This window comes from Megalobrama amblycephala, linkage group LG6 (genome assembly GCF_018812025.1).
Source record: "Megalobrama amblycephala isolate DHTTF-2021 linkage group LG6, ASM1881202v1, whole genome shotgun sequence".
Classification (NCBI taxonomy): domain Eukaryota; kingdom Metazoa; phylum Chordata; class Actinopteri; order Cypriniformes; family Xenocyprididae; genus Megalobrama; species Megalobrama amblycephala.
The window spans coordinates 28,791,904-28,818,164 of NC_063049.1; the positions used below are offsets into that span (position 1 = coordinate 28,791,904).

At 37.0% G+C, this 26,261-nt stretch overlaps 1 protein-coding gene across 5 annotated transcripts in view; it reads left to right on the forward strand.

Moving 5' to 3' along the window:
* The window catches only part of uggt2 (UDP-glucose glycoprotein glucosyltransferase 2), a 41,059-nt gene that overhangs the window by 5,312 nt on the left and 9,486 nt on the right, over nt 1-26,261 (forward strand). For 3 of the 5 annotated variants that reach the window (XM_048193702.1, XM_048193701.1, XM_048193703.1), the window contains exons 10-35: nt 712-811; nt 1,325-1,385; nt 1,827-1,918; nt 2,069-2,222; nt 2,517-2,636; nt 2,948-3,033; nt 3,437-3,572; nt 3,870-4,001; nt 4,265-4,429; nt 4,580-4,703; nt 4,871-4,969; nt 5,300-5,394; nt 6,702-6,911; nt 9,736-9,867; nt 10,972-11,099; nt 11,201-11,296; nt 11,810-11,912; nt 12,640-12,719; nt 17,316-17,505; nt 17,813-17,971; nt 18,185-18,270; nt 21,842-21,926; nt 22,048-22,130; nt 23,031-23,054; nt 24,401-24,499; nt 26,139-26,223. In XM_048193702.1, coding sequence (XP_048049659.1) covers nt 712-811; nt 1,325-1,385; nt 1,827-1,918; nt 2,069-2,222; nt 2,517-2,636; nt 2,948-3,033; nt 3,437-3,572; nt 3,870-4,001; nt 4,265-4,429; nt 4,580-4,703; nt 4,871-4,969; nt 5,300-5,394; nt 6,702-6,911; nt 9,736-9,867; nt 10,972-11,099; nt 11,201-11,296; nt 11,810-11,912; nt 12,640-12,719; nt 17,316-17,505; nt 17,813-17,971; nt 18,185-18,270; nt 21,842-21,926; nt 22,048-22,130; nt 23,031-23,054; nt 24,401-24,499; nt 26,139-26,223 — 2,924 coding nt within the window. Of the gene's footprint in view, nt 1-711; nt 812-1,324; nt 1,386-1,826; nt 1,919-2,068; nt 2,223-2,516; nt 2,637-2,947; nt 3,034-3,436; nt 3,573-3,869; nt 4,002-4,264; nt 4,430-4,579; nt 4,704-4,870; nt 4,970-5,299; nt 5,395-6,701; nt 6,912-9,735; nt 9,868-10,971; nt 11,100-11,200; nt 11,297-11,809; nt 11,913-12,639; nt 12,720-17,315; nt 17,506-17,812; nt 17,972-18,184; nt 18,271-21,841; nt 21,927-22,047; nt 22,131-23,030; nt 23,055-23,441; nt 23,571-24,400; nt 24,500-26,138; nt 26,224-26,261 lie in introns of those variants that run through there. The other 2 variants (XR_007185319.1, XM_048193704.1) reach the window with 2 other exon arrangements.

Here is a 26,261-nt window from a genome sequence, read left to right on the forward strand (position 1 = left end):
AGAGCTCTCCATGATGGCTATTGAAATGGTCGGTTGATTTTGTAATAACTTTGGAGTGGAATTGTAATATCTGGTGAATTGTTTTTGTTTTGTTTTTTTAGCTTTTTTCCAGACTCTTTAGACTAGTTTAAAAATGATGCTCCATGGCAACCACATTCCTAATATTTTCACTCATCAAACATACATTGACACTGTACAACATACATGATGTTGTTCCAAACCTGTATGATGATCTTTTTCTCATGTAACACAAAAAGAATGCCATAACAATGGATCTTAATTATTGTAATTATTACAGTTGTAATTAATTTTAATAATGGAGCTCAATTATTATTAATTATTCAATGATAATCTCAGATTTTGAAATCAAGAATCACTGCTTTTATATGAATGCATGAAGGAGAGTTAGGGCAGACTTTTTTTGGGGCATGACTCAAAATTCGATACGTCATATGGACTGCTTTTATGATATTTTTATGATGCCTTTGCATTGTGAAGCTCAAAAGCTCCTGTCCCCATTCAGTGTAATTGCATAAAAGAGAACAACTTTAGTTGCTATTTAATTACTAAAAAGTAACAATGTTTATGTTTAAGTCAACCATATCGATTTATATTTTAATTATAAATAGTTTTAACTAAATCTTACATTACAGACATTATTTATTCATTATTGTTTCCTTTAAAAAAAGATGCCTTCTCTCTTTCCAATAGACCTCAGTTTCCAGGCGGCTTCTCGGATCATGACTGTGCCAAAATTTGATTCTCTCAAATTGATGCAAGACCTCAGTCAAAATTTCCCCAGCAGAGCGAGGTAAAAACTCTTGGTGTCTCAGAGAATCCTAGGCAGAAACCATTACCTTTGTTACAATACCCTCCATCAGAACTCAAAAAGAAGAATGACAATATATTTCAACAAATGGTTGCATTTTAAAGGAGTCATATTTAATGAGTCCAATAATTTAATATTGTTTTTAAATAATTTTTGACAATGCTTACATCTAGTAGTATCTGTAACAGTTATTGTTGTATAATATTCCACTATGCAGTTTTGCATGTGTAACGGCACAGAATGCATGCATATGCATTATGTGTAGGTCATTTTTAATGTGTGACTGTGACTTTCCTTCACTGCTACTCTAGACAGCTTTATGTGCAGTGTTCAGAATTTGCTGAGTCAGACTTACTGTGGTTTACTGTTTGTCAGCATAGCCGATATGGCATCTAAGAGAGAACAGGTTTTCTGAGATTAAAATGGGTTTTTATGACTGTTCTGGGATGTTGGCTAGAGCTGATACTCACTGTACATGTTTTACTGTCCCCACAGATCACTGACAAGAGTGGCCGTAAACCAGAACATGAAAAAAGAAATAGAAGATAACCAAAAGGTAAGGTTTTTTCAACAACTTTTCTGATGAGCACTGTAAAAAAGTTTTAAGCGCAGCCAAATGGACTCCAAATTTTCTGATTTATTTTTAGAAAATGAAATGGGTCCACACTCAGGAGTGTCTTGAGTCTCTCAGATGATAAATCCATTACATTACATCCATTATTTTAGGAATGTTTCAGCATATCATATGTCCATAATAAAAAACTGAAAATGAAGTCCATAAAGTTGTAGTGTAGCTCAATGGGTAAGTCTTGCTGATTCAAGCCCCATAAGAAGCGAGCCATGACCCTTGATCAATACACCCAAACCCAGGTTACTTCAGAGGGACTGAACCTGTGATGTGTAAACAGGAAGCTGCTTTGGACAAATGCCACTAAAGCCCACTGAATTCAAGGTCATGGTATAGCTGTCTTCATCTGACCTGATATTTACCTTGCAGAGGCTGAGTGAGTCAATGGGGATCCATCCTGGAGATGCCAGTCTTTTCATAAACGGAATACATGTTGACCTGGACATTCATAACCCTTTCAGGTATCATCCCAGTACACAATTCTTCTACCAACTGGTTTCTGTGTGCTGTTCAAAGTTGTAGTGTGTAATTGGCACCACTAACATTCCCCAACATGTTTTATGTGTGTTAATCACATACTGTATATTTGTTAATTCTCAACTGCTCTGTAGCATCTTGGACATTCTCAGAGGTGAGGCTAAGATCCTCGAAGGTCTTCATAACCTTGGCATCAGAGGAAGCAGCATTAGTAAGTTTCTGCATATACCAACATCAACCACTGTAGAGGACAGCTACGCTCTGGACATCCGCCACTCATCCATTATGGTGAGACACTAATTATTTGAGTGTAGTTGTAGAGCTCAATTGAGTTTTGGAAATAAATGGTACTCGAGGTCTGTATAGCGAAATTGGTTTTAGAATGAAAAAAACAATTCAACAAAATTCAACTTTTAATCAAATGTTTTAATTCATCTTGGTTGGTTTGTTTACTTTTTTTATAATGCAGAAAATAGATGGAAAAATACCTCTGGAACCCAAGCTGCTGAAAAAAATAAGCGTTTACTGTTCACATGAAGACTTTAACAATTTAACAAATGCCCGTTGTTGTCTGGTTTCTAGTGGGTTAATGATATTGAGAAGGACTCCATGTATCGTCACTGGCCCTCAAGTGTCCAGGAGCTCCTCAGAGCAACATTTCCTGGTGTTATTCGACAAATACGCCGTAACTTCTTTAACCTGGTGAGTCAAATTGCCTGTGATTTGATTATAGCCCAAGTTTAAATCTAGCTGCACAGCTTTATGCAGGGATGTTTATCGCCTGATTGCCCCCTTTTTGTAGGACTGCAGCAGACTTGTTTTTTGTGAATTTGTTCATTCTGATTCCAATTTGTGAGCTTTCTGATGTGTATGATGCAGGAATCGATCAGATTATCATAGTAAATAATGTTCATTAAATTGTCTTTAGAATAAAAGCTAAAACAAAAAAAAGTACTGTTATTGTTTTGTGATCATTTGAAAGATTTAAAAATGGTTTTCTTTACTGTTTGCAGGTTTTGTTTCTTGACCCAACACAAGAAGAGAGCATTGAGCTGGTCAAATTAGCAGAACTCTTTTACAAACATAACATTCCCCTCAGGTGTGTGTAGTCAATAATAGCATTTAATACATTTTACCTGAGCCTTAATTTTTTTTTATTACATGACTCTGAAATATGTAATTCTGATATAATGAACTGTATAATGGACCATTGTCACAGGCAATTCTTTACATAGTTGTGCTAGTTTCATATCACTTTATGGTTTCTTACTTATCAAATATAATTTCAACTCAAATCGATATTTTTTGTCCATTTTAACTTATCTATTTGGTAAGTAACTGTGTAATAAGCAGCTGACATTATCCCTACTTAACATACATCAAACAAACCTTACTATATTATCATGGGCCCTTTGGTACTGTTCATTTATGTTTGTTGGTATGTTGATTGTAGTTGAGATTTTATGTCAGATTTAATATGCATTTATGTATATGTCTCTTAGGATTGGGTTTGTAATGGTTGTCAGTGCAGATGATAAAGTGGATGGATATTTGGATGCAGGCGTTGCTCTCTTTAGGCTGTTAAACTACATCTCAGAGGAGTATGACGAAACGCAGGCTTTCACGTCCATGGTGTCAGTGAGTATCTTTGTGTTTGCTGTGACTTTATTAAATTAAAATGACTTAAATGTTACTTTAGGGTTCTCCTTCACATTAACTGTCATATTTGAAAGCTTGGTCCATATTATTTACTATAACAGATATATTCAGTTAACGCACAGGTTTTTTTGTTCAAAATGTACGTTTTATAGACTGGAAGGAAGGATATCCAGAGTCTTTAGACTCCTCTCCTCATGAGACTGAATGACAGTGTTCAGTCAATGTAGTGCACTATTTTGGCCATTATATACTAGTGAGTTTTTTTGTCACATGCAGATATATAACAGGGTGGAAGTCGGGGAGACTCTTTCTGTGGATACAATAACTGCATATTTGAAAAAGAAATTTCCAAAAGCAAATGCTGCCAGAATTCTTGGAGTGGATTCAAACTATGATGACAACAGAAAGGTAATGCTACTACATAGTGTTATGTGCTCTATTACAAAGATGCCAGGTGAAACTGCAGTAGGTACTTTTTCTGTTAAAATGTCCCAGTTTAATTTGCAGAGAATTATGTATAAAATAATTTCAGTGTGCATTGCATGTGTCATAGCATTGGTAAATATAAAATGCTGCTTATTGAACATTCCTAGGCACATGGACATGAGACTTTATTTTGAAACCCAGATGTCCTGTCTTTATGAATGTTTGATATTTATGTGTTTTTTCAGGCCGGAGGAGTGTTTTACAGGAAGAGTGGATTAGGCGCCCTACCAGTGGGTTTGTTCAATGGTGTTCCACTCAGTAGTGAGGAGATGGACCCAGAGGAGCTGGAGACGGTTCTTCTGCAGAGAATCATGGAAACTACCAACTTCTTCCAGAGATCTGTCTTTATGGTGCAGTATCGTTTTTGCTTGCCAACTATTACTTTTACTGATTTTCTTTAAGTTAATTGTTTTCAAATCTGGCACAAAGGCAGTGAAGGCTCTTCTGACTGTGCATATGTCTGTAATAGCAAATTCTAAGGAGATTCTTGTCATATACAGGGTCAACTCACTGAGAGTGTTGATGTGGTGGATTTCCTGATGGAGCAGGCCAATGTAGTTCCCCGTATCAACCCTCTGATTCTGAACTCTGAGAGACGATATCTGGATTTCACTGCCTCACCAGGTGGCCCTTTAATGATCACTTGACCCAAACCAGTGCCAATATTAATTATAGTCACCTCTCCTTCATCACTGTCACAATCACACTGCATATCAACATATCATTACCAGTGTCTTCTCAGTGTTCCTTATTAACTGCCTTAATAATTTTGGTTATAATTAAACAAATAGTTGCCGATGACTGGGATGACACAACTATGTTCTCATACTTGGACTCCAGAGATAAAACTGCAGTTGTCTCTAAGAGAATGAAGTATTTCACCAGAGATGGTGAGTCATATCTTTTTCATATTGTTTTTTTATTTTTTTTTTATTTTTATGATGAGGCGATTTTGTAGTTTATAATGTGTTTTTGTTTTTATATTATAATGTTTTTTTTTGTTTTTTTTTATTCAGATTGCTCTATTTTATAAAGTAGTAGTGAAGTGTTTGACAATGCACTGCCAGTACTGCTAGTATAATTAACGTCGCATGTTGATTTAATAATGGTACTTTCAATAATGTAACACACCTTACAAGAAGATTTTTTAGTTAAAAAACTATCCAAACTGTGTTTTCCTAAAAAGCATTATTCTTAAACATTTTTTTCTTCTCTCGTAGAGGAGGAGGTATTGTATGGAGTGACTGTATGGATTGTAGCAGATATTGAACACCTCTCTGGGAGGCAGTTGCTCCGGAACGCCTTGAAACATATGGTGAACTACTGCAGTTTTTATTTCCAATTAGTTGTATCCACAGGAATCACATCTTCAGAGAGCAGAGGCACACGTGCATCTTAGTAATTAATCTGACAGCAATTAATCTTTGAAAGCATTCTTGTGGTGCTGGTTAATGAACAAAATTCAGTGGTAATGGCCCAATTTTTATATATATTTTCTTACATATTACATATGTATTCACAGTTTTGAATAACTATACATATTACAAATTACTGTGTTATTGTATCACAACCCAGATATTAATCTAGTTAATCTCTCAAATCATTCTTTGAGTTCATAAATATGTTTTTATGTTTTATATAGCTGAATAACGGTTTAACATACAAGTAATGTTAACAATAGTCTTTTAGGAATGACTTTAACAAAAGTCTTACTCCCAAAATCTGTGTATGATGATCTTTGCTTTTTCATTAAAGGGTTAGTTCACCCAAAAATGAAAATTATGTCATTTATTACTCACTCGTTAATCTTCAGAACACAAATTAAGATATTTTAGTTGAAATCCGATCGCTCCGTGAGGCCTCCATAGGGAGCAATGACACTTCCTCTCTCGAGATCCATAAAGGTACTAAAAACATATTTAAATCAGTTCATGTGAGACAGTGGTTCAATATTAATATTATAAAGCGACAAGAATATTTTTGGAGCACCAAAAAAAACAAAATAACGACTTATTTAGTGATGGCTGATTTCAAAACACTGCTTCAGGAAGATTCGGAGCACAAATGAATCAGTGTATCGAATCTGCTGTTCGGAGCGCCAAAGTCATGTGATTTCAGTTTTTTTCATGATTCAGTTTGACACGCGATCTGAATCATGATTAGATACACTGATTCGTTTATGCTCCGATGCTTCATGAAGCAGTGTTTTGAAATTGGCCATCATTAAATAAGTCGTTATTTTGGGGTTTTTTTGGCGCACCAAAAATATTCTCGTCGCTTTATAATATTAATATTGAACCACTGTACTCGCATGAACTGATTTAAATATGTTTTTAGTACCTTTATGGATCTTGAGAGAGGAAGTGTCATTGCTCCCTATGGAGGCCTCACGGAGCCATCGGATTTCAACTAAAATATATCTTAATTTGTGTCCCGAAGATTAATGAAGGTCTTACGGGTGTTGAATGGCATGAGGGTAAGTAATAAATGACAGAATTTTCATTTTTGGGTGAACTAACCCTTTAAGTAATCTGACCCAGATCATTCACAACTTTCAGAATGACATAGTTAATGTTACTGGTTTGCTGTCATCTCCTTTTCAAGAGAGTCTCTGATCCACAGAAATCCAGCAGCTCCAGCTGTCGTATTGGGGTGATCAATAACCCCAGTGGAAAACCCATGGAGGACAACAGCGGTCTGTACCGAGCCATCTGGGCTTCTCTCCTCACGCAAAGCATCAAGAACACGCTTGACTTCACCCTAAAACTCCTCAAAGAAGAAAATGTTGAGCTCCTCAAACAAGGCACCAAGATTAAACACTTACTTAAACAGGTCAGTGGAGTGTGAAATACTTTGTCTGGGTAATGGGGAATTATGTGTAGAGCAGTTTTGAGTTGGATTTATCTTAACAGACCTGTTCTTTTCTAGCCTATCTGTCTTTTTTCTTTTTCCTGTTAATTTATGTTACTTGAGTTCATTTGACAGACAATGGCCATGTACGCACTTCAGCTAAATCCTGTTGTCAATTCACATTTTAGTGCTTAATCCTATTCTGTACACACACAGTTCAGTAATTTACGAGAGTGGCAACCAAATGAACTCCCAAAAAACGCAGGTAGTTACAACTGCATTTACAAAAATTTAACGCAGTGTGTACAAAATCAAATTGAATGACTAGTTGTTAAGACATATTTTAACGTGTGCTACAGATGTTTCTCTCTTCTATATGTGGGGGAAATCAGTATGAGCCTTAACTCATTTGTGTTTCCAGATCTTTCTAGAAAAAAGGCGAACAAGAATGTAAAAACAAGGGAAATGTGCATAGACAATTAAAGGTGCCATCGAATGTTTTTTTACAAGATGTAATACAAGTCTATGGTGTCCCCTGAATGTGTCTGAAGTTTCAGCTCAAAATACCCCATAGATTTTTTTTTATTAATTTTTTTTAACTGCCTATTTTGGGGCATCATTAACTATGCACCAATTCATGCTGCGGCCCCTTTAAATCTTGCACTCCCCCGCCCACGGAGCTCACGTAACAGCATAAACAGCATAAAGTTCACACAGCTAAAATAACCCTCAAAATGGATCTTTACAAAGTGTTCATCATGCAGCATGTCTAATCGCATAAGTATGGTATTTATTTGGATGTTTACATTTGATTCTGAATGAGTTTGATAGTGCTCCGTGGCTAACGGCTAATGCTACACTGTTGGAGAGATTTATAAAGAATGAAGTTGTGTTTATGCATTATACAGACTGCAAGTGTTTAAAAATGAAAATAGCGACAGCTCTTGTCTCCGTGAATACAGTAATAAACGATGGTAACTTTAACCACATTTAACCGTACATTAGCAACATGCTAACGATTTACAAATATCACTAAAAATATCATGTTATCATGGATCATGTCAATTATTATTGCTCCATCTGCCATTTTTCGCTGTTTTCCTTGCTTGCTTACCTAGTCTGATGATTCAGCTGTGCACAGATCCAGACGTTAATACTGGCTGCCCTTGTCTAATGCCTGGAACATGGGCTGGCATATGCAAATATTGGGGGCGTACATATTAATGATCCCGACTGTTACGTAACTGTTGGTGTTTATGTTGAGATTCGCCTGTTCTTCGGAGGTCTTTTAAACAAATGAGATTTACACAAGAAGGAGGAAACAATGGTGTTTGAGACTCACTGTATGTCATTTCCATGTACTGAACTCTTAATATTCAACTATGCCAAGATAAATTCAATTTTTAATTCTAGGGCACCTTTAAATATCCAATATCAACCGATATTCTATATCTATCGATACTGATTAAATAAAACAATAATAATCTCAAATATCGTGCAGTAACCAATATGATATGGATATGGTGCACCATAGCTATAATATAAAACTCTCTTTTATATAAAGCTTCAGCACCCTTTAATTGTTAAAAAATTATAGTAATGCACTGCCTCTTGTGGCTTATTGCTTTCCTTTAAAGCATTTTCTTACCATGTAGTAGCTTGTGTCATCCCACTTGCAGTCTACCCACTACCATCTAGAACGCTTGTCTCTATTAAAGCACCTGACATCAAATACTGTTTTTATTGTTTCCTCCTGTCATCACCAAGATAAAATGACACAAGCAAGGCCTTTCTTCTTTTCCATCGTGCCTTCACCCATCGCCACATCCAATGGAAACCACTCAACCACATGTAATTTTCTTACAGACAACTGTTTCTGGGAATGGCTGCCCTACACCTTGTATAACCACAACTGGAATCTAGGGTCTTATTGACAGAGTATTGCAATTCTCAGAAAGATTGATTTGTCTGTCAGGCACAATGAGAGCTTTTTTTGGTTCTTTCTGTCTTCTTATTTCATTGTCTCTCTTTCTCCTGCTCCCTCTATTTCCATCGTAACTTATAAGATAAGAGAATGTGTTCCATCCAACCCACTATTCCTGAGTTTTATTAGTTGAAAATGGTTGGAGAGAGAGTTTTTTTTGGTTCCCTGAGAGCTTGTGCCTGAGACCTGTAATGGCTCTATTATTGGATGGAAGGGAAAGGTGTTGTGCTGATATTAGCATTTCCTCCCTTTTCATAAGGGCCAAATTGTGGAAACACTAATAATATGACTCTGCAGCTCATACACCAGAGATTTGTTATCAGCACTGAAGCCATTTTTTCATTACAAGTCTGATAAATGAAAATGTTTAATGATTGATTAGCACTACACGGTCACCAATGGCAACACTGCACTTGCACAAATGTGCCCCCTTTAGTTGTCAATAACTCATTGATTGACAACTTCCTCATTGCAGTGTAATCAAAAAAAACAAATTAATGAGCCAATCAATTTCTTTCCACATTTTTTACTACACAGTTCAAACCGGTCCAAACCTGAGGTTGCACATGATTCGACCCCTTATATTGTTAGTGTGAAATCATTCCGGAAAATATTTATTCCAAAAAGAATTATTCCTTATTCCATAACAATGAAGATTTTCTCTCTCTCTCTCTCTCTCTCTCTCTCTCTCTCTCTCTCTCTCTCTCTATCTCAACATAATAATAATAATTATAAGAAGAAGAAATGTTTAAGTATATTAGAATGAATCAATCCTGAAGGATTCAAGGTATTTAAGTGTTAAATGTATATGATCTCCTGTAGGGTATGGACCATGATGCCTTTGAGAAGAAGTTCAACACGATGGAGGTGCACTTCCTGCACAGCCAGCAGAAGTACTGTAAGGAAGTTCTTAAGCTGAAAGCTGGACAAGGAGCTGTGGTCAGCAACGGCAGGGTGAGATTTACAAACACCCCCTCCTCCTTTAGGCACCTCAAGACAATTTCCATAGGAGTTATGAAAACATTTATAGCCTAATGACCTACGATACAGACTGCTGATCTGGATGATAAATAGTCTGAACCGTAAGGTCTCACCAGTTGGTCCCTCACATAGGGCCACTCGTTTTGTTGACTCAGTATTAAGCCGTTTGCTTGGCCTGTCCTAACCTGTGAGGAGAGGAGGAGAGAGATGAAGCATGGCGGTAATTCACCATTGTCCACTCAGCAACCTCTGCTGCAGGGGTCACAGGTCACATGGAACCGCCGAACTGTCATATTGCTGTGCTTTCTCAGCAGAGTCTTTGTTGACAGACAAGCACAAAGCGGGCCGCAGTGACACGTCCCATCATTCTCCAGCACACTAAAGTGATCCCTAGAATTTATTCTCATCTTGAAAGAGCTATGGTTGCATAATTTCTGCTCTTTTTTTTTCTTTGGTTTTGTATTATGTATTATAAAACAAGATACAATTTTATGTACAATTTTACATTTTTTATATCGGCTACAAAATCATTGAATAAATACGTAAGAAATGTTCATTGTCACATTTTATTAACAGTTTTAAATAAAACGATATAATATTACAGTAGTATTTTATATATAAATATATTCATATTATATTTTTTTCTTTTAGCTGGAGCTTAATTGGCTTTAAACTGCAAAAGGGTAAATGTAACAGTTTTGTTCTGAAAAATTACGGTCTGCTAGCCAAATGAAAAATGAAAAGATGTGAAACAAATTAGCAAGTAATGGAAAACTTGTTAACATTCATATTGTGAGTTAAAAAAAATCAAGAGTAATTTCAGGGTGAAAACACATTGATATTAAAAGCCAGAATGACAATCTGGCAGTTGGCCTTGCTTTGATTAGCTTTACAAATGGTTTGCCATTGGCATGCATATAAATGACTGTCTCTCTCATATGGATATGGGGGGTTAATGTGGGTTCTGGATGTAGAAGTTTGAGGTGGTAAGCGCACATGAACTGACAATTTGGAGCCATGGCCTGTGATGTGCCCCTGAACTAACAATTGTAACTATGTGGTTAACGTCTTCACTAGATCCTGGGCCTGCTGGATGAAGAAGAGTTCAGTGTGGAAGATTTTCATCTGCTAGAGAAGATCACACTGCAAAGTTCAGCAGAAAAGATTAAATCCAAGATCAAGCAGATGAACTTGAATTCCCAAAAGTATGCCCCGTTTTTGTTTGTCTTCCCAAGCCGATATGTCTGTAGATGTAAAATTATTTGTTTGTGAGAGGAAAACAAAAACCTGTTATTTCTCTTCACAGGGCCAGTGATCTAATCATGAAAGTAGACGCTCTCCTCTCTGCATCACCTAAAGGAGAGGCCAGAAAAGACATCAAATTTCTGAAGGACAAACACAGGTGCAGTACTGCTAAAGCTAAAGATTTTCTTTACAGTGTTTCAGTTGAGTTTCTACATTTTGAAAAGCAAATGATACATTGCACCAGACCCTCTTGCTGCTTTTATGACTGCAAAACAGTGAAAATAACACATTGCATATATAAGCTGTATAAGTATCTCAGTAATGGTGGTATCTGCTATCATATCATTTTTTTTTTTTTTTTTTCCAATGAATCATTCTAACATGAATTGGTCTGAAATTAAATAGCAAGTTGTGTGTCCAAATTGGTCAGACAACTCAATGAAAGTGTGAGTCAGATACATATCCAAACATCCCACCCCCGCCACCTAACTGGGTTGCCATGGCTATGAGCAACCTCTTGTCATTATTTATGCTATTCACACCTACTTGTGACACTGAAGTAATCCTTTTGCAATATCAGTTACAAAACCTCTACTTCAGTTTTTCTCATTAATGCAACACTTACTTTCACTTCCAATGTATCAAGCTGACCAGATGTGTCTTTCAACAGTGTTCTTCAACTGGCACAGCGTGAAGATGAGGTGTTCTATGACGTGGTTGCCATTGTGGATCCACTCACCAGGGATGCACAGAAGCTGGCTCCTTTATTGGCTGTGCGTACAACTTTGGTCACATCTAAGAGCTTATCGTTCCTCAAGCATGTGTGTGCTGTGATTCAGCTGAGAGACGTGTGCTTTCACTTTTTAATATAGTCATAGTATGTCCTGCGTCTACAACGACAACAAGTGTTACTAGATAATAACTGTTTCATATGAGAGAAAAGTAGTGGCACTTGATGTTTCAGAAATCTGATTCTTCCATTGAGACTCTTTTAAATTACAATGTTTTTTGTTGATTGTTGAAATCTGTTAATTCCAATTATTAGTTCCAGGCATGAAAATGGAAATCTGCCCTTGGAATCACTATAAAAATAATTTTTAAAAAACATTTTTAGATTTCTTCAACTAAGTGCAGCGTTCTCTTTACATTTTATTTTAGTTTTATGTATTCAAGGTATACATGTAATCAGTTCATGCATTCTCTTGACTTGTTGCTGGCTCCATGCTCTACTTATTGGGCTACAGTAATATTTTCATGTAAACCCTCGTATTGGTTTTTCAGTATTTTGCTATGGTCTGCCGATCTTTAAAGAGATTTTTTTTTATATACATAACCATTGTATTACGTCCTCTAAAGTCATAAAGAACTTGAAATGAGCACGATTGGCTCATCTGTATGAGGTTCTGTGGAGCGTGACCTTAAGCCTTCCCTCCTGAATCCTGTTGTTTTTGATTGTGTGAGTGGGTAATAACCAGGCCGTCTCCTCTGTGTGTGCTGCAGGTGCTTGGTCAAGTGGTCAATATGAAAGTGCAGGTGTTCATGAACTGTCGAGCCAAGCTGTCTGAGATGCCCCTGAAGAGGTGAGAGCAAAAGCTTAATTAAACTTCAACTCAGAGTGTTGGGGGACGCACGCATGCACACACACACACATTCATACAACAGCCTAGTGCTGTTCTGCAGATATCACCTTGTTAGGGCCCAAGCGAAAATTCGCGCAGGGCCCTCTTGTTTTTCTAAGGATTATTATTATTAGGGCCCAAGCGAAAATTCGCGCAGGGCCCTCTTGTTTTTCTAAGGATTATTATTATTAGGGCCCAAGCGAAAATTCGCGCAGGGCCCTCTTGTTTTTCTAAGGATTATTATTAGGGCCCAAGCGAAAATTCGCGCAGGGCCCTCTTGTTCTTCTAAGGATTATTATTATTTTTTTTTTTTTTTTTTTTTTTATTTTTTTTCCGTCTTCCGGGGCTTTTTGGGGGCCTTAACATGCTCAAAAACTCTTGAAAATTGGCACACACATTGGAATCCGCGGCCATTAGGACGCCGGAGAGGCTGGTACCCGGGCGTGGCAGGGGGGCTCGACAGCGCCCCCTTGAAAAAAGTCTGAAAATTTGGTCCATATATTAAACACGCTTGCACGTATTAGTATGAAACTCAGTACACATATAGACCTCATCGGGCCGAACAACTTTCGTGCTCTAAGTTAAACACCACGCCAACAGGAAGTCAGCTATTAAGGGTTGTTTGAAAAACGCATGCTCTGGAATTTGATATACTCCTCCTAGACGATTAATCCGATCGCCACCAAACTCGGTCAGCATGAAGTCAAGACACTGATGATTAAAAATTGCCAGGGGATTTTTGATATCTCGAACGGTTTGGCCGTGGCGAGGCAACGAATTTATGGCGAGAAAAAGGAAACAGGAAATGTGTTATAACGTCTGCATACATATATTGATCTTTATGAAACTTCACGAGTGTGTTCGTTATAGGAGTCTGATCACATGGATGTGACTATTGTGAGTCAAAGTTATAGCGCCACCAACTGGCAGCAGGAAGTGTATCACTTTTTGAAATGTTTTGAGATCACCCTCTTATTTTTACCTGATTTGCTTCAAACTTCATCAGTGTAATGTCAATACACAGCAGATGTAGACCTATGACAGGATTTTTGATATTTGAAATATTGTTGCCATGGCAACAGGTCAAACTGTAATAATATTCTTGAGTGTTTTTGAGGCTCTTAACATGCTTCAAATTGCATGAAACTCGACACACACATCAATATTGTCAACCAGTAGACATGGACAAAGCCATAGAAATGGGCGTGGTGGAGGGGCTCAGTAGCGCCACCTTTTGACAAAAGTGGGGGGGTTAGTTTTTCCTACAATCACCAAACTCGGTACACATATTGTTCTCATCAAGCCGGACAATTTTCTAATTTACATTCATTAGCTCCGACCAACAGGAAGTCAGCTATTTTGGTTTGAATGTTAATTTTTTGAAAAAACAGGCTATGAATTTTATACTACTGCTCCTACAGGGTTTATCCAATTTACACCAAACTTTTTTTAACTTGTTGCTAACACATTGAAGTTGTTTAATTGCAAACGGATTTTGGATATCTCAAACGGTTTGGCCGTGGCGAGGCAACGAATTTATGGCAAGAAAAGGGAAACAAAGTGTTATAACTTCTGCATACATTAATTGATTTTGATGAAACTTCGGCTTAGTCTTCGTTGTACAAGGCTGATCACATGGATGTGACTATTGTGATTCAAAGTAATAGCGCCACCAACTGGAAGCAGAAAATGTGTCACTTTCAGCATACATTGAGATCACCCTCTTATTTTTACCTGATTTGCTTCAAAATTCATCAGAATAATGTTAAAACTTGGCACATGTAATCCTTTGAAAATGGGCAGGGAGGAGGGGCTCTATAGTGGCACCTTGTAGTGCAGTAAATGTGGAGTGAATTTGACATAGTCCTTTGATGTTTAACCGTTTTAAGTGCCTATTGCCCGCTGTGCACAGTTGCCCTGAAGCCACCGGGGTGGCGGTGCCACCGGGCTTGGGCCCGCCATCGCTGCTCGCAGCTATATTTTTTTTTTTTTTTTTTTTTTTTATTATTTTTTTTTTTTTTTTTTTTCCGTCTTCCGGGGCTTTTTGGGGGCCTTAACATGCTCAAAAACTCTTGAAAATTGGCACACACATTGGAATCCGCGGCCAACAGGGCCGGGCAGAAGCTGGTACCCGGGCGTGGCAGGGGGGCTCAACAGCGCCCCCTTGAAAAAGGTCTGAAAATTTGGTCCATATATTAAACACGCTTGCACGTATTAGTCTGAAACTCGGTACACATATAGACCTCATCGGGCCGAACAACTTTCGTGCTCTAAGTTAAACGTCACGCCAACAGGAAGTCAGCTATTAAGGGTTGTTTGAAAAACGCATGCTCTGGAATTTGATATACTCCTCCTAGACGATTAATCCGATCGCCACCAAACTCGGTCAGCATGAAGTCAAGACACTGATGATTAAAAATTGCCAGGGGATTTTTGATATCTCGAACGGTTTGTCCGTGGCGAGGCAACGAATTTATGGCGAGAAAAAGGAAACAGGAAATGTGTTATAACGTCTGCATACATATATTGATCTTTATGAAACTTCACAAGTGTGTTCGTTATAGGAGTCTGATCACATGTATGTGACTATTGTGAGTCAAAGTTATAGCGCCACCAACTGGCAGCAGGAAGTGTATCACTTTTTGAAATGTTTTGAGATCACCCTCTTATTTTTACCTGATTTGCTTCAAACTTCATCAGTGTAATGTCAATACACAGCAGATGTAGACCTATGACAGGATTTTTGATATTTGAAATATTGTTGCCATGGCAACAGGTCAAACTGTAATAATATTCTTGAGTGTTTTTGAGGCTCTTAACATGCTTCAAATTGCATGAAACTCGACACACACATCAATATTGTCAACCAGTAGACATGGACAAAGCCATAGAAATGGGCGTGGTGGAGGGGCTCAGTAGCGCCACCTTTTGACAAAAGTGGGGGGGTTTGTTTTTCCTACAGTCACCAAACTTGGTACACATATTGTTCTCATCAAGCCGGACAATTTTCTAATTTACATTCATTAGCTCCGACCAACAGGAAGTCAGCTATTTTGGTTTGAATGTTAATTTTTTGAAAAAACAGGCTATGAATTTTATACTACTACTCCTACAGGGTTTATCCAATTTACACCAAGCTTTTTTTAACTTGTTGCTAACACATTGAAGTTGTTTAATTGCAAACGGATTTTGGATATCTCAAACGGTTTGGCCGTGGCGAGGCAACGAATTTATGGCAAGAAAAGGGAAACAAAGTGTTATAACTTCTGCATACATTAATTGATTTTGATGAAACTTCGGCTTAGTCTTCGTTGTACAAGGCTGATCACATGGATGTGACTATTGTGATTCAAAGTCATAGCGCCACCAACTGGAAGCAGAAAATGTGTCACTTTCAGCATACATTGAGATCACCCTCTTATTTTTACCTGATTTGCTTCAAAATTCATCAGAATAATGTTAAAACTTGGCACATGTAATCCTTTGAAAATGGGCAGGGAGGAGGGGCTCTATAGTGGCACCTTGTAGTGCAGTAAATGTGGAGTGAATTTGACATAGTCCTTTGATGTTTAACCGTTTTAAGTGCCTATTGCCCGCTGTGCACAGTTGCCCTGAAGCCACCGGGGTGGCGGTGCCACCGGGCTTGGGCCCGCCATCGCTGCTCGCAGCTATATTTTTGTTTTGTTTTGTTTTGTTTTGTTTTTCTTTAACAGTATTTGATTTGTTAAAATGGTTAATGTGAAGTCAGGGTGGTTGAAAAGTGGGGTTTTCAATACAATGCATTTTTTTTTTATCTGCCAATTACAGTACCTATTGGGGCAAATGCACCAGGTTTTTTTTTTTTTTGGAGCTTGATAGCCACTGATCTCTACATTTGACATATTCCATGAATGAATGTTTTAAGTGCTGAGGTATAAAAAATGTAATATATAAAAAAATATATTTAAGTAAAAACTGCACTGATTTAAAACACCTGCATTTCATGGAAATTCGTGTGATACAAGAGAGAGAAATTGTTGTGACTTAATTGTTAATATTGGAAGAAGTGGGTGGAGTAATGTAAACAAGAATCAATGACTGTGAATTTTTTAACCTATATTCTCTTTAGTACCATGTAAAACATTTTCATTTTCAAACATTACATTACTACCAAAAAAAGGTCACCTTAAAGGGATAGTTCACCCAAAAATTTAAAATTCTGTCATAATTTACTCACCCTCAAGTTGTTCCAAATCTGTATAAATTTCTTTGTTCTGTTGAACACAAAGGAAGATATTTTGCTGCTTTGGGGCACCATTGACTCATAGTAGGAAAAAAACTACCATGGAAGTCAATGGTGCACCAAAACTGTTCAGTTTCCCACATTCTTCAAAATATCTTCCTTTGTGTTCAACAGAACAAAGAAAATGATACAGATTTTGAACAACTTGAGGGTGAGTAAATGATGACAGAATTTCCATTTTTGGGTGAACTATCCCTTTAAAAGGAGAAATTACAACAGACCACCAGTTTATTTTACAATTGATGTCTTATACTTCTCCTTTGTTTTTTTGGCAGCTTCTATCGATATGTTTTGGAGCCGGATGTTTCCTTCTTTGGCAACAACTCCCTTTCCCCTGGCCCTGTGGCTCGCTTTACTGAAATCCCAGAATCCCCTCTGCTTACTCTTAATATGATTACCCCAGAGAGCTGGATGGTAGAGGCGGTCAGGAGCCCATATGATCTAGACAACATCCACCTACAGGAGGTATGAATTCTAACTCTGAGTTCAGTATTTATATATTAACCAAAGCAAAGTTGTGCACTTGATCAGGTGTTTTTTGTTGTTGTTGTTGTTGTTGTTTTTGTGTTTCATACTGCACAGTAGTGCTTTGAAATGTTCACTGTTCAGAATCTCTTTTAAAAATGCACCAAGTATTTTGTTCATTCATGTTTCACTAACAGAATTTATTTGTTACTTTTACCTGATTGAATTGTCATTCTCAGCCAGGCCTCTCTAGCAAGAGTTGTTTAGTGTCAGTATAACAGATCTTCTCTCTTACTTTGTCCATCAGATCAGCAGTGTAGTGAATGCAGAGTATGAGCTTGAGTATCTGCTGTTGGAGGGCCACTGTTTTGACCTGTCCACAGGCCAGCCTCCCCGAGGTCTTCAGTTTACACTGGGCATGAGACAGGAACCTCTAATGCATGACACCATCGTGATGGCCAACCTGGTGAGTTTGTCCCTCTTCTTGGCTTTTTCCAAATATATATTGTATTTTTCATTTGTTAAATCTCTTAAAGGAATTTTCCTAGTGTGGTAAGTGTTACATGGACCCAAAATGAGAATTCTCTCATGATTTACTCACACTCATGTCAATCCAAACCTGTATGACTATTTCTTCTGCGGAACACTAAAGCAAAAACTAACCCACTGCATTGTACAGGGCTATTTCCAGTTGAAGGCCAACCCCGGCGCGTGGATCCTGAGGCTGCGTGAGGGCCGCTCAGAGGACATCTATCAAATACAGGCGTGAGTGTTTTCTCTTTGTGGATTTACATACTGCCATTCAAAAGTTTGGTGTTTGTAAGATTTGTTAATGTTTTTGAAAGAAGTCTCTTATGTTTGCCAAGGTTACATTTGTTTGATCAAAAATTACTGTCACTAAATATGATTATATCATATTATTAATATCATATTGTTTTCTAGTATAAAATGTAATTTATTCCTGTAACGGAGAAAACTGAGGGAAAAATAGACTCACTTTTGATCAAGTTAATGCGTCCTTGCTGAATAAAGGTATTAATTTCTTAAAAAAAAAAAAAAAAAAAAGAACGTATTAACCCCAAACTTTTGAATGGTAGTGTACATTTGGCTGAGATAGAAGCATGAAAGGAAGTACATGCATTCCCTGGGAGACAACCCTGTCATTTTGGATTTGTTAGCAATATGCTGTACCAGGAATAGAGATGATATCCAAAATAAAGGGCAAAAAGAAACAGCCACACTACAGACATAAAACTCTCCAAAATGTTTATCCTTAATTTTAATTCCTTTTTCAGATTGTGCATGTTTTAGTCGTTCTTTAAGGAAAGTTATTCTTCTAGAATTATGGGAGACAGTAAAATTTATACCCCATTCATGCAGGTTAAAGTTAGAAAGCAATGTCATTTTTCACACTGCTAGTGCGATTATTCATACAGTCTAGGGTCTGGCACACAAAGAAACCAACAGAGAGAAAGAGAGTGTGTGAGAGAGAGAAAAAGTATCTCTCACACACACACACACACTGCTGACTGCTAAATGAATGGGAAGGCAGTGTTCCTTCAGTGTGTAATTCACTGATATCCTGCTCTGAGAAAGTGCAGCCTAATGGATCCAGGGTTTCATTTTGGATGCTGAAGCTAACAGCACTCTGTGTCCTGTATAACTGGACATTTATCATGCTTTTAATGTCATCACAACTTCTCACTGAGACAGGAGGAACTTGACAAAAGAAACGCTCAAAATAATCCCAGTATTGAATTGTGAGACATTAGTGAGAAATCTCAATAATTACAGTGATTGCAAGGCAGCACTCTATTGGTATTCCTCAAGTGTTCTACTCTACTACTTGTTCTTCATCATCTTCATCGTTTTCTCATCCGTATTGTTGTTCTTCTCGTCCCTTTTCCTTTTCATCCTTTTCCTTTGTCCTCTTGTTCTCTTTAATATTGTTTTTCTTTGTCAGTTTTATTACATTTTTGTCCTTATTGTTCGTTGTCATCTTTGAAGTGTTCATTGTTTTCTTCTCCTCTGTGTTGTTGTCGTTGTTATTGCTGTTCTTCTGTTTATCTTATCCTCATTGTTGATCATCTGTTTATTAGGGGCCTATTGTATCTGTTAGTTGTCATCTTCTTCTTCTTCCACTCTTGAAGTCTATGGCAGCCCGTAGAACTGTATGGTAAAAAGTTGTGAAATTTGGCACACGGATAGAGGACAGTCTGAACATTAACCACAGCAATTTTGGAAAGCAGATACTCATTTTGAGTCTCTAACTCAATCCGTATTGCGCCACCAACTGTCCCAAGTTTCACTTAGCAATTCAATAGCAATTCTAATAGTGATTCATTTGCAGCCTATGACTTCATTTTCCGACATTAAAATTGTTCTATTTTAAATTTTCTGAAAAACTTACTTTTTCAAAACAATCTTCTCCAAAATTGTCTTACATCACCTTCAGGCCATGCTGGCAAAAAGTTATTAAAAGTTATATTCATATTCAGACCAAAAACAGTACATGTTATCACAAGCATGACCTGATGCTACATGCAGCATTTCATCACAGTGCCACCTACTGGTCTATTTTGTGGCTATTTTTTGCTTTTGCTTTGCTTCAGTGCAAGCCAAGTCGAATGACACCCAGTTTTCCCATATCGGCCATTATGGGCATCGGCCAATTTGAATTTTGTCATAAATTGCTGTATTTTATGAACACATTAGCGTATTATAAACTCTGTTTGTGTGATCACGACCATGCCCTCAAAGTATTCAAGTTTCGGAAACAGTGGTTCTGGCCACCTTGTGGTCAGAATTAGTGATGGGAAGTTTGGATCATTTTACCGACTCAGACTTTTGAGTCTCGTTCAGCAAAATGAATTAATCTTTTTTCGAGTCATTTCGTTCATTTTGTTCATTTTAGCAAATGTAATTAAATGTTACGTGTTACTTCCCCAACACATCTACTACTTACGCAAAAAGTTGATCACACTACAAACAATACAAAACTACAATGCTATTAGATACAGAAAAGATTAATTCATTCTTTACCTGGGTCTTCAGTTTATGATAAGCTCACCTCACCTCTTGTCTGACAAGTCTTCAGGTTTAAGTCATTCCTTAATCACGTGACAGACCCATACGCTAAACTAATGCAATCTGATCCGGAAAGAGAATTGATTAGTTCATTTCATGAGTTTTTTCGGGTTTTTGAGTCGTTCCTTAATCACGTGACAGACCCATACGCTATTTCTGACATTTCTGTCACTATGTTTTTGTTACTGTTTCTTGAGGATCTGTGGTGTTATTATTTTATAAATAAATAAAACCCTGTTATAAATAAAATATTGATTAATTTGTCTTTTTGACTGTCTATCTGTACATAAACACTAGGCTATATAATAATATAATAATCTAAGTCTACAATACAAAGTATGTATAGCCTAGTTTGTTCATTTTTACTCCAATTTTGAATTGCTTTTCCTAGGCAGACTTGACATATTGGTCTAATATATGTATAAGAAGATTGCTCAAAAAGGACATAATGACATAAATTAAATGACATTGGTTTAGCGTATGGGTCTGTCATGTGATTAAGGAACGACTCAAAAACCCGAAAGACTCACGAAAAGAACTAATCAATTCTCTTTCCGGCTCAGACTGCATTGACTGAAACAGGTGAACTACTACTAGCAGTACAGAACCTATAGAATATTGCGCATGCGCGACTGAACGAATCACCCCCCGAGATGACTCGTTCTTCCCGAGTCACATTAAAGATTCATTCAAAATGAACGAATCGTTCAAGAACGACACATCACTAATCAGAATTCATAATGCAATTTCAATAAATGCTAATAGCTTTTGATTTAATTTAGCCTGTTTTCATGAAACTGGTCTTGATAGTCATACCAAGAACAATGATACCAATTATGCCATATTCGGTTGAACTGTGTCTGCCATTTTGAATTTCTGTAAAAACATACTTTTTCAAACTCCTGCTAGATCATGGTCCGATTTTCACCAAAATTGGCTCAGATCATCTTCAAACCATGCCGGCAAAAATGTATTAAAAGCTTTTTGATTGACCAAACCATTCTCAAATAATGCATCAACAAATTTGATGGCATGGTGCCAAGTTGATTCTTAGGCTGTAACTCTGCAACTCAATAAAAAAAAAAGTTATTCAACTCAAACTGCAAAACCTATGGACTCTATTCAAACTTTTTGTAGATAAAGTAAGCTTTATAGATTTATTTGCTGTGTTGTGAGCGCTGGTATTTCCTTCAGGGAGTGTAGATATAGGCTGTTTATTTGTGTTTATATGGTGTTGTGTATGTTTCAGGCATGATGGAACGGACTCTCCTGCCGATGCTGGTGATGTCATCGTGGTGCTCAACAGCTTCCACAGCAAGATCATCAAAGTTAGAGTAAGTGTTGTGATGTTACTGTAGTACTCGCAATCTATTAACAAGCATTTACAGACTGTGCCTCCATATAAAACACTAGCTGAAGGGACTAATGAAAAAGTAACATCTGTTCAAATATTAGGTCCAGAAAAAGCCTGACAAACTCAATGAGGACCTTTTAAGTGAAGAAACCGAATCAAAAGGCATTTGGGACTCAATAACCAGGTGAGTCTGATTTTTGAATCAAATTTAGGATCACATCTTTAAAATCCAGAGTTGAACAACACTTTGTTTTTCTAAAGTCATAAAAATATCACATTCACAGAAAAAGAGAGTGCAAGATCTTTGCATACGGCTAGGCCTGCGTAGAGTCTGTGGCTGCAGATTTCTACAGAATTTGAATCAACAAGCTTCTGTCGTTATCTATAAATATATTTTTTAGTAAATATGTTTTGGCTAATTTGATAATGGACACGTTAATCAAGTCCATTCTGCAGAATCTCCCATAATCAGTGTGCAGATCCTGGGTAGGCCTGCCTGTGACTATGTAAATACACACACATCACAATTCAAAAGTTTGGGGTTGGTAAAATTTTAAAATGTTAAGGTTTTAATATTTACCAGGCTGCATTTATTTGACCAAAAATACAGTAAAATAGTAAAATTGTGAAATATTATTACAAATTAAAATAACTGTTTTCTATTTATTCCTGTGATGCAAAGAACTTTCAGCACCATTACCTCCAGTCTTTGATGTCACGTGATCCTTCAGTGATCATTCTTCTGATATGCTGATTTGTTGTTCTTATTAATACTAATTTTGAAAACAGTTATGCTGCTTAATATTTTAGTGGAAACTGAATCATTTTATTTGGGGCTCTGTGATGAATATCAAGCATTTATTTGAAATGGAAATCTTTTGTAACATGTCTTTCCTGTCACTTTTGATCAATTAATGTGTCATTGCTGAATAAAAATTTAAATTTCTTTAAAAAAAAAAATCATACTGACCCCAAACCTTTGAACGGTAGTGTATATTTGTGCAGGGGGTGTGCATTTTAACTAACAGCTCTGTTGATGACGTTTTATGATCTGTCTCTTTTGCTCATTGCTGTCTTTGTGAAGTGTGTGGAGTTCTTTGGAGAAAAGGTAGGGAACTTAATCTATACTTTTAATTCTCTTACTTCTCTTACTCACATTTTGTTGCGTCAGCAAGTGACACAGCAGAATTTCAGTTTGTAAGCGGTGATCTATCTTTTTCATTGAGTTTCTCCTCAACTTGATTTTCACACCTATCGTTCTTCACATTCAGAAATAGTTTGCCAGGTTGTTTGGAAATTCCACCTTGTCTCAGCAGTGTTACATCACCTCCACTTCACTTGATTTAACAAATCTTGTCTCGCCTTATTTATTTATTTATTTATTTATTATTTATATTTTAAAGTATGTGGTTTGGAAACGGGGGACCGAAATGTTCCTAAGGTGTGATGCTTGCTATTTATTAAAAAAAATGCTCTAATGTGAATATCTGTGCAGAGGCAGCAGTAGGTGAGATCTTGGCTAGGGAGGTTGTGGAAAGCTACAGATGGCACTTGTTTTATTTTGTGGCAATGATCGAAATTGAGATCTTCAGGAGTCTCTGAACCTCCTCAGAACATGCATACTGTGAGTTTCTTAATAGATCAGCAAACTGTTTGCAAAATCTGTGTTCTTTTTCATCAACTTATTAAAAGAATAACTAACCAACAGTTAGTGCTGAACCAACAGAAGTTAGTGCTGAGAAAAGGTTTAGCGTCATTTGTTTGCCGATGTCACTTACTTTGGTTTGATATTTTGTTAACTAATTCAGTGACATTCATACAGTAAATGAGGCTTTGTCAGTCAGCAATGATAATATGCTCAATAATATGACCTTTTTCAGTAATTTTTAACTTTAGTGAGATCTGTTTATCAATTTGAAGGACCAAGCTGTTTGTTTAACAATTAAACCTGCTTATTTTTTCCTCTTACTGAGTAGGGTTTTTTTTGCAATATCCACAAATCTGCCAGTGGATTGGCAAATAAATTTTAGTTTGTTTTTTATTGAGCAAGTATGCATTAAATTGATCAAAATTGACATTAAATACATAATGTTACAAAAGATTTCTATTTTAAAGAAATGCTGTTATTTTTAAATGTTTATTCATCAAAGAATCCTGAAAAAATATATATCATGGTTACCACAAAATATTAAGCAGCACAACTGATTTCAACATTGATAATAATAAGAAATGTTTCTTCAGCACCAAATCAGCATATTTTCTGAAGGATCATGTGACACTAAAGACTGGAGAAATGACTGCTGAAAATTCAGCTTTTCCATCACAGGAATAAATTCTTTACTGCATTTTTGATCAAATAAATTGATGCAGACTTGGATGAGTATAAGAGACTTCTATTGAAAACTAACCCCAAACTAAGTTTGAGAGATAAATGTGTTTTTGGGTGTCTTGCAGCTTTGCTGGTGGGCCAAGTGTGGATGATGGCGACAAGAAGAAAGACGTTCTTAACATTTTCTCAGTGGCCTCTGGACATTTATATGAGCGCTTCTTGAGGTAGGATCACTGCTTGTTTGAACACAACCACGCAGTGGCAACTCCAGGATTTTTTTACTTGGTGGTGCTAAAAATGGGGCTTAACAGTTCAAAGGGGGGTGCTAGGAAATTTAAGTACATTTAATAACTTCAATATTGTGCATTTATTGCATTTAATTAGATTGAAAACAACCTTCTATTTTTTTCATCAGCACTAGGCTAGGGCAAACAATGGTCAAGATTTAAAGGGTTAGTTCACCCAAAAATGAAAATTATGTCAGTAATGACTCACCCTCATGTCGTTCCAAACCCGTAAGACCTCCGTTCATCTTTGGAACACAGTTTTAAGATATTTTAGATTTAGTCCGAGAGCTTTCTGTCCCTCCATTGAAAATGTATGTACGGTATACTGTCCATGTCCAGAAAGGTAATAAAAAGCATCTAAAATACATTTTGGTCCAAAAATAACAAAAACTACGACTTTATTCAGCATTGTATTCTCTTCCGGGTCTATTGTTCATCCGGGTTCACGACTCGGGTTCAGTGAACCGCAGCGCACTGCTGACGTAAGACGCTGCTGACGTGTTATCTGGTGCACCAAAGTTTCGTCTACAGTCTGAGGGAGACGCACGCTGTATTCAAGCTATTTTTTAAAATGGTGCGTAAGTGTGCATGTCACGGATGTCCTAATCGCCAAAAACAACGATGTAAAAGTGCATTACCAACGTCAACAGATGAAAGGATTCAGTGGAATCAATTCAATGAAATCAATTCAATGGAAAGAATTCCGGAAGAGAATACAATGCTGAATAAAGTCACATTTTTTATTATTTTTGAACCAAAATCTATATAAGATGCTTCAAAAACTTCTAACTAACCCACTGATGTCACATGGATTACTTTGGTGATGTTTTTATTACCTTTCTGGACATGGACAGTCTACCTTACATACATTTTCAATGGAGGGACAGAATGCTCTCGGACTAAATCTAAAATATCTTAAACTGTGTTACGAAGATGAACGGAGGTCTTACGGGTTTGGAACGACATGAGGGTGAGTCATTAATGACATAATTTTCATTTTTGGGTGAACTAACCCTTTAATATTAAAAATCTATATTATTTGACGTTTATAATATAGATGGGCTTTCGACAGTAATCAAGGGCTTAAGCCACTAGAGTAGCTACTCACCAATTGCAGATTACAAGAGGACAATACGTCTGTTGTTATCTTCTGATGTATTTTGAGATGTCTGAAGTCTGCAGTCTTTTGCTTGATATTTAATAACGCTCCATTATGATGGTTGTTGATGAAGAGCTTAATGTTCGCTAATGCACACAGCACCTGAGCATGGCCTAATTGACTCCTCCCCCAATCAAGACCATTGTTAATACATATAGGCACATTAAAACATTTATTAAACTTTATTTTATTTTTTTTAGAATTTTAATGATTTTTTTTTTTTTTTAATGAAAGTGATGCTGGGAGTAAAAAACAGGAAAATTATTATGAAATCTTTGGGGGGCTGTGCCGGTGCTATGCAAATTTATGCCGTGGCTATAGTCCCAGCAAGCCCCGGCCTAGCTCCGCCACTGCAACTATGTCAGTGTTGTCTTTAGCTCCTCATGTTTCTTCTGCTTCCCCTTTTTCCCCTTATAGAATAATGATGCTGTCTGTCCTTCAACACACAGCAACCCCTGTCAAGTTCTGGTTCCTCAAAAACTACCTCTCCCCCTCATTCAAGGTAAGACTGCTACAATTCCCAGCATGCTCTAGGCTCTC